We start from the raw sequence: 9,101 nt of genomic DNA on the forward strand, positions 1-9,101 counted from the left end.
CCTTTCTAAGCCAGTCCGGAACCTTGGGGTCTTGTTTGACCCTCAACTATCCTTTCTACCCCGCTCTGCCTTCTCCCACCTCTGCAACGTCATCCGATGCCACCACTGTCTCACACTGCAGGCCGCCGAAACTCTATACATGCCTTCATTACATCGAGGCTCGACTATGTAAACTCATTGCTTGTCGGCCTCCCCAACTCCTCCCTCCATAGGCTCCAGAGCATCCAGAACTCTGTAGCCTGAGTCCTCTTCCGCCCGAGGCGCCGTGACCTGATCACCCACATCCTCGCCCAACTCCACTGGCTTCCTATCAAACAGAGGACACAGTTCAAGATCTTGGTCCTCATCTTCAAAACCCTCCACGGTCTTGCTCCCCCTATCTCTGTGACCTCCCAACCCCCTACCATCCTGCTCGCTCCCTCCACTTAGCGGGCTCCGGCCTGCTTCATGCCCCCCGTCCATCCCACAGTCCCTCCACCTTGCTCCCTCCCTTTCCTCCTTCAAGACCCATCACAAGCCCCTCCTCTTCGACCGTTCTTTCAATCTTCCTGCTTCCCCTCCTGCCTCCACCCTCTCCGACCCTGACCCCCAGCTTGGGTTCGAAACTCTGTCTGTCCAGCAACTTGGAATGTCATCCTGATGTGAAAGACGCTATAGAAATATAAGATAGTTGTTGTTGTTGTTGTCACCTGGGTAAACAAACTACTCTACAACAAAATTAATCATGTACTTTAAAAATGATTGACATTTTTAAACAAGCTTACCGATAATGAATCTTGTTGGTTCCATATCAGAGCTATCGTATGCTTCCTGTTTGAAATCCGTATATGTATTCCATAATTCTGTATACTGATCACCTTGTCATCATAAGGCAATGTAACTCTAAAAAATAAAATTATTGCTGAACCCAAACTGAGAATTAAAATTACTACAATTGTGATGTAATCTTAGAACACATTTAACATTTTTTCCACTATATTCAGGAGATCTATCTCAGAGATAAAAGCATTGATTCTTATATTCAGTTATAAATATTTCCATTGCTGACATCCATATTATGCTGAACAAATAACTGGCTGGAATTGGTTTGGTCAATCATGTGAACACATGGAATCTCATTCCTATGCTTAAGAATATCCAAACTAAACTGAGAGTTCCATGCTTCCCATCTATACATAGAAATTCCTGAGATATTTATTGGTGTGGAATGCACACACTCTGCTTGGAGAGATGCCATGTCACCTTGGATTCAGTTCAGCTCTAAGGCAATCCCATTTATTTCCTCCACTCAGCGCCTTGGGATGTCCTTCCAATTTGAAAGACACTATATAAATGCAATTTGTTGTTGTTAAGGATAGGAATATACAGTCGTTAGACCGAAGTCCATCAAGAAGAGAAACACAACACCCATGTGGCTCTAATGAATGCAGACAATACTTACATCTCATTTTGAACGGTAATTGTTCCATTCACCACAAGAATTATGATATCTTCTATTTGGATGTACATGCGTTCCAGATCGCCATTTGAATCTCGGTGGATTTGTATGTTAAAATCTTCTGTGCCACCTTTGCAATTGTGGCTTAGAACATAGTTGCAGGTTGAGATAAAATGGTAAAATTCATTTTTAAATGTCCTGAATGCTCCTTTTCCCCATGTGCTACAAGACACTGAAAAACAATAGAAATAACATTACTTTAGTATAATAACAGAAACTTACTATTCAAATATCGTAATGAGAAAATACGTTAGTGTTTACCAGTGCTGCTATCAAATGTTGATGTTTCACTCAATGCTCTGGGGATAATTGAGCGAGCAACTCCATTCAAATCTGTTCAAATAAGACAATTAAACTAAAATTAATGCTTTCAGAAATATCTCACAATGCCTTATTTTCAAGATTAGTACCACTTATACATTAGAAAAAACAAGCAAATCTAACAATAAATTGCAATTACAACATTAATCTTACTTGAAATTGCAATTTTCTTTAAATATATTTCATTCCTTAATTATTGCTAAAATAATTAAGGAATGTTTTATCAACTGGAAATTGTTATTAATGATAGGTAAGTTTGATGAAGCATTTCTTTGAACAAATGTTTAAAGGTGCCTTGATACATGACTTTAAAATAATGTTTCTCTTGGACAAAGAAAGACTCTTTTTCAGGCCTGAAAAGAACTAAGGAAATGTTGATGGTCTCAGCATAAAAATATGTGATATAGAAAACAATCAAAACTGGGCAACTCGTATAACACAACTGACAAGTGAGCCTGCTTTGTTAATCAGGGTTAATTTTCCATTAGTAAAAGATCCCAAGAACATAAACTGTAATCTAATATTAAAAATGTTACAGGCCGGTGAACAAAGCTCTGCATGTGCATTTAAGGGTGTAGTGTTATCTGCAAGCAAACAGTTCAATTGACATGGCATATCAATATAAAGTAAAAACTGGAATCATGAGTTATCTGAAATTAAAATAGGAGTTAAAATTTCACAGAAGATATAATCAACAACAACAAAATAACATTTGTAAAGTGTCATTCACTTCAGGAGAACGTTCCAAGGCGCTGGGATGTCAATTAAAGAAAAAGGCTGATGAAGCTGGAAAGTTTCAAAGAATAAATTTATTTAATATCATAATCAATTAAAGAACAAGAAAGGTTAATTCTTCTGAGTTCTAAAAGTATGCGATTCCTTCTAATCCTTGCATTTGATATAACGCCTCATCACGTCTTTGAGACGTCTCCAAACGCTTCACAGAATATGCTGTAAGGTGAATTGACTTTTTTTTTAGTATAACTGAATCATAATGAATAATAATAAGGTAATGATAACTTACCATAACTGTGCAATGAGGAACCATGAGCAAACCTGGATGAGGCATCAGCTGGAAAGTTTCAAAAAATAAATTTACTTCATATCATAAAAACGTAATAGTAAGATATTAATAAAACAACCAGAGCAATCCTATATTTACAACAAAGATTTTGGATCTTCAATTTATCTTGCACTGATATACAACTATATATTATTATCTCAATTTCATAAAGGTGAAAGAAAATACCTTTACAGATGAACAGAGCCCAGAGAACAAGCCACACAAAGTTTCCCATTCCACTAGTTTGGAATTGGGACACAAATGTCAGCTTGACTATTACTTCCAGACACTTGCATTGCTTTATATACATCCACTCATTAATTGAATTTGAATACAATATGGAAGTCATAACAAATTGTTTGCTGAACATTTCACCTTTTAATTTTGACAGTGAATTTAACCCTCTGAGTATTGAACCTTTGTTTTAGCTTTTTGAATGTTTTAATTTCTGGGTTTTTTAACCTATTCATTTTTATATATATATGTGTTTTCATTTTCAATTTTCTATAGAATTAAGTACATAATCTATTACAACCTTAACCCCATGTTGGTGTATAAGAATCCTCTCAAGAATCTTAAGATGAATCTTAAGTAAATTGAAAAAGGTGAATGTTTCAAAAGATACTTTGAATGATCGACATTGGAAGAGAAGATAGAAAGAACTGCTGGGAAATTGTAATGTACCATGAATTGTGCACTGAGGGAATTATATGATAAACAAGGTAGATGGAAAGTGATTAGTGTTTGCAAGGGGCTCTACATATGAAAGTTATCTTCTATCTATCTTCTAAACTAATAAAATGACAATGTCTGTCTGTCTGTCTGTCTGTATTTCAAGAAGGATCTGAATAGCTGATTGACGTAAAGACATGATTTACACATCATCGGAAAGGACTTGCATCTAGGAGTGACATGGGCATATTTGTTTTCAGGTATCTCTTATTGTTCATGAGTTATGACCAAAAATGTATTTCAGTTTTGCGTTTTTCGTTGTTGTTACTTGTTGTTTTCTTCCTGCGGGAAGAAAATAAAGAACACAGACGAAGCTAAGCCACAGCAACAACAACAAAATTACATTTTTCAAGCGCCTTTCACGTTGGGAGGACATCCCAGTGATTATAAATTATACATTTATGTTGATCATTACAAAGATGCCTAAGTGAAAATCAATCCTTTCAAGGATACATAAAACTCTTCGATAAAAGAGAGAAGCCCATTAAATGAAACTGAAGAACAAAGAATAGCACGGCTGCACTTCAATGCTGAAAGGACTGCAACAACGAGCCAAAATGAGTTGCCCATTCAAAGAACAGAAAGACCAAAATGAGTCCTCCCACAGGAGTCCTCCTAGATGAGTATAAGGATGAAATGTCTGTCTGTGTGTCTGTCTGTGTGTCAGTCTACATTCCATATTGGATCCTTTGGCTGTAAGCGTAGCTGCAATGGGTACAGCTAGTAAAAGAATAAATTCAATATATTAAAAAAAATACAAAGCCACCTCTTATCAAAATGTCTGGGAACACAGGTAATTTTGTTAAAATTATGAAAATAATATCCACTGATACTATCAATAATGGTGATATAATATTAACCAATGTTGCCAATGAAAACAAAGCCTTATCATTTATTTTATTGATTCTTTAACAAGGAAATGAGAAATACAATGGAACATTTTTCCCCTTAAATATTTATTTAAGGCACTTCTGCATTCCCACCCAATAATTACATATTTTTCTAGGCTCAAGTAATTCCATTGAATTGTATTTAAATATATATCAAATAGGTTCAGTGGAAGGCATTATGAACTATCAGTACATCAACCAAATTAATTACAACACTTTTTTAATAGTTTTTCTGTGAAAACATTATCTATCAGTATATCTTATAGGGCTTTTTATATTCTCTTTACAGGAATCAATGGAGACACAAATCTTAAACATCTTAAAATTTGCCAAATATTGCTCAATATTTCAAGCATAGATTCCTACTTAATCAACTGTCTTGATTTCATCTCAGCAAATGCTTTCTCTTCTTGCTCTTCTTGCCCCTGCCCGGTCACCTGTGGGGTACCCAGTGCTCTATCCTTGGCCCTCTTTGTTTCCTTATCTATATGCTCCCGTTGGGCGATGTCATCCGCAGACACAGGGTAAACTTCCACATGTATGCGGATCACACACAAATCTACCTTCCTCCTTCAGCTTGTCTGGCAGACATCATGCCCTGGATGAGAGCAAACTTCCTGCAGCTGAATATGGACAAGACAGAAGCCATACTCCTTGGCTTCTGTCAATGTCTTCACTCCTGCGGATCTGAACTCAACCTCCCTGGGCTCTCCCTCAGACTCACCGAACCAGTGCACAATCTAGGCATCCGGTTCGACCCCCAGCTGTTCTTCCTCACCCACATCCAGTCCCTGACCAGGACCGCCTTCTTCCACCTGTCACATTGTTCACCGCCGGCCGTACCTTAACCCAAATGCAGCCACAACCCTCATGCAAGCATTTGTCATCACTCTCCCCCACCCCTCCCAATCAGATTACTCAAACACACTCCTCGCTGGTCTCCCCAGCTCTACTATTCAAAAGATCCAGTTCATTCAGAACTCTGCCACCCACATACTGACCTGGACCAAATACTGTACCCACATCTCACAAGTTCTGGCCAGGCTCCACTGGCTCCCCATCACCGAATGGATCGATTTCAAGATCCTCACACTCGTGTTCAAATCCCTTCAACTCTGGCACCTCCCTACCTCTCCGACCTCCTCACTCTTCAATCCACCATCCAGTGCCTCCACTCAACTGGCACCAGCCTCCTGCTCGTCCTTCGCACCCTCCGCCCCACCATCAGAGGTTGCGTTTTGAGCTACTACACCCCAAAACTTTGGAACACTCTCCCTCAATCCCTTCACCTTGCCCCCCCTCTCCCCCTTTTCAAGTCCCGGCTGAAAACATTTCTCTTCAACCGTGCTTTTGGCCACCACCCACACCTCAGCTCAGAGTCAGCCTCCGCCATTGTTAAGCGCTCTGACATGCTACCCTTTGTGGAGGGCACTATATAATTGCAAGTTGTTATTGTTGTACAGTTTCACATTTAATTTTTCATTCTAAAATACTTGATTAAAAATGTGGGACATTCAAAAAATAATGTAGACTGGTACATGAGAATTTAATGAAAAACGTTTTACTCTTATTCTTCAAATTCTATTGCATTTGTTCTAATTTATTTTTAATAATTTATTATTTTTGATTGTCAAATCCCCCTCTTCATCTTTTCTCCTTCACCAACCCCCTTCCCCCACCCATGAATAAAAAGTAAAAAGAAAAAAATTGATTAGATGTTTCTGATAGTATGAGGAAAAGCTTTGTCACACATAACCAAATCATTCTAATGAATTAGAAAACAGCCTTCATTAGTGCTTGTTAATAGGACAAAAGAGTTCCTTGATACAAATCTTGTGTCTGTATTATAGGTGACACAAATACAGTGTAATCCCATAAAATTGGATTAGATGGGAAGCCAATCTTGACATTATAAAATTAATGTGGAGTAAATATCAATTAAAATTGTCCTGAGAAATTGTGAATCTGGCTGTCATTTTGTTCATGAATATATGTTTAAGTAATCATGCAAATTTTGATACAGAATTCTTCTAGAGGTAATAACCTTGAAGGAAACCAGTTTAGAATTCCTAAATTCCAAAAGCCTGAAGTGGAAATCCCCCAGCTGTGATGTTGGTTTGTAATTCAACCCCCACCCCCCCATCCCTAAAATGCTACATAAATGTGTTAGAAGTTTGTCATGGGAAATTAACATCATAGTTTTTTTACAAAACATTTACTCTCCTGGAGAGTATCCGTGTTACCAACTACTGAATAATATATTCTTGTTCCTTTTCATTAATTAATTTGTTCAAACAAGATGATTCACATACAGCAGTTTCAACACAGCCAATACATAGATCAGAAACTAAAATATCAAGTTACTTTTAAAAAAGATACTTAGAGCAATGGAAATTTACAGCTCATCAAGTTCTGGATGAGCTCTAACTTTCTTCAATTAAACGTAGATATGGCTTTCATGCTTGCCTTTTCACCTGCATTAATGCTCATTCCACTTCATGGAACCTTGGTGTCTTGTTTGGCCCCGAACTGCCTCTCAAAGCCCACATCCTGTGTAGACAAATTTACTTGATACCACATTACTTTCAAATATAGGTTTTATTAACTATGGAACAGACAAATCAGCTACACTGTATCTCTTATACAGATATACTAAGCAACAGACTACACAACTCCAACTATTTCAAAGTTACATCTTTTATTTGTTTCTAACTCCACCTTCCCTTGTCACAGAGATAGCCCCCACCCTTCGCAGGCTGCTTTGCACAGAGAGAGATATGGACAACCTCTGGGCAGCCTCCCACAGCCTGCTTGTTACTCAGCATTCAGATAGGCAGGTGTCTGTGGCTGTAGCCTTTTCTTTTTGTGGTCCATTGTTCTTACATCTGTGCTGAAGGACCCAATTGCTCATTATCTCAGAGGAGTGAACATCTTCGCATGAAAATATGAAATTAGAAGCTAACCTCAACCTATCCACTTTTAACTCCCAAGTCTTCTGGAACATTCGGTTGCTGCTATCAATATATCAATGTATCCCGAGGTGATAATCGTATATAATCAGTATATTTCAACACCAGGCTGCACACAAGACTACCTCTCTCCCTGGGCTACCGAGACCCTCATTCACACTTTCATGAAGTCCAGGTTTGACCATGCCAATGCCTTCACCAGGATCCCCAGCTCTTTCTTACACAAGTTGGATGCGATCCAGAGCTCTGCAGCCCATGAACTATCATTCACACCCACACTCAACTTCACTGGATAATAATAATAATAATAATCCTTGCATTTGATATAGCGCTTTTCACGTCGGGAGGATGTCCCAAAGCGCTTCACAGAACACACTGTAAAGTGAATTGACTGTATATTTGTGGGCGAACGCAGCAGCCAATTGCGCACAGCAATGTCCCACAAACAGTTGTAGATCGAAAATGACCAATTTATTATTGTTTTTGGAGGGATTATTATTAGGCGTGTGGAGTAAGGAAACTTGCCCAAGGTTTCGCCCTGCCTGGAATTGAACTCAGGTCTCTCGCTTGCAAAGCGAGTGCTCTAACCACTGAGCTACAGGACTCCAATCCACAAGTAACCGCCAACAAACCAGGGCACTGCTGGTAATGGCACGGCCAACCTGGCTCGTCGGCAGGGCTTGGAGGGGCTGACCAGTCACTGAGGGCTGGGGGCCAACCTACTCAGTTCCTGTTGACTCTGCAGTCAGGGCCCTAATGGGTAGGGTGGTCAATAACAATTATTATTAGATAATCATTTTTGGGGAGGACAAGTTTGCAGGGCTATGGGGAGAGAGCGGGGGAGTGGATTGATTTGGATAGCTCTTTCAAAAGAGCCAGCACAGACACAATGGGCCAAATGGCCTCTTTTGTACTGTAAAATTCTATGATTCTATGAATCCTGCAGACCTGACCACGCTCTTTGCTTAGCAAATACTGACTTATGTCCCCCACCCTATTTGCATCATTATCAGTGCACAAGCATTTGACCCTCAGTTTTAATTTTGCTCCCACTCTGGAACTCCATCCTCCAATTCAATACCCTTCTCCCTGCATTAATTGAATGAGATTTGGATTCAAATAATTATTTGTATATTTCGTGTTAAATAAATAATTCTTTGAAGTTCATAAATTTGAAGTTCAATGAATGAAAATTTTGCAGATGTGAAACATGTCTCTTGAAAGGAGACATTTTAGAGGGGATCTTCCAGAGGTATATAAAATTTTAAATGGGATTGAAAAAGTAAAACCAGAACAAAACCAGTCTGCACCAAGTCAGTAGAACAAGTGGGCATAGATTTAGAGTTGCAATGAGTAATTTCAGGACAGATTCCAAGCAAATTTTTCCTTACATAGAGATCAACTAAGGATTGGCACTAGCTAGGAAGGGCAGTTTGGTTAAGTTTATGCTTAAAACACTGGGGAAACACTGGACTAATTTTTTTAAAAAAAGCCTTTATTCCGTATTGGGAAGATGATACAGTCAGTTTTCTAGAAGGATGAAATCAAAGGTTGATCTCACAAATGTTGTGTATATATAGTTTTATCCTTCTAGTAGCTTCATGATTAAACTAATACAATTGGAAATT

The 9,101-nt window shown here is 38.6% G+C and overlaps 1 protein-coding gene across 1 annotated transcript in view; it reads right to left on the reverse strand.

Annotated features, from left to right (window-relative positions):
* The window catches only part of LOC103189555 (mucin-19-like), a 29,387-nt gene extending 26,270 nt beyond the window's left edge, over positions 1-3,117 (reverse strand). The window contains exons 1-5 of the mRNA XM_042335445.1: positions 3,069-3,117; positions 2,844-2,891; positions 1,760-1,831; positions 1,442-1,670; positions 765-882 (exon numbers count right to left, since the gene is read on the reverse strand). Coding sequence (XP_042191379.1) covers positions 765-882; positions 1,442-1,670; positions 1,760-1,831; positions 2,844-2,891; positions 3,069-3,117 — 516 coding nt within the window. The remainder of the gene's footprint in view (positions 1-764; positions 883-1,441; positions 1,671-1,759; positions 1,832-2,843; positions 2,892-3,068) is intronic.
* Between the last annotated feature and the right edge of the window lie 5,984 nt (positions 3,118-9,101).

Source organism: Callorhinchus milii, unplaced genomic scaffold (assembly GCF_018977255.1).
Source record: "Callorhinchus milii isolate IMCB2004 unplaced genomic scaffold, IMCB_Cmil_1.0 Scaffold5, whole genome shotgun sequence".
Lineage (NCBI taxonomy): Eukaryota > Metazoa > Chordata > Chondrichthyes > Chimaeriformes > Callorhinchidae > Callorhinchus > Callorhinchus milii.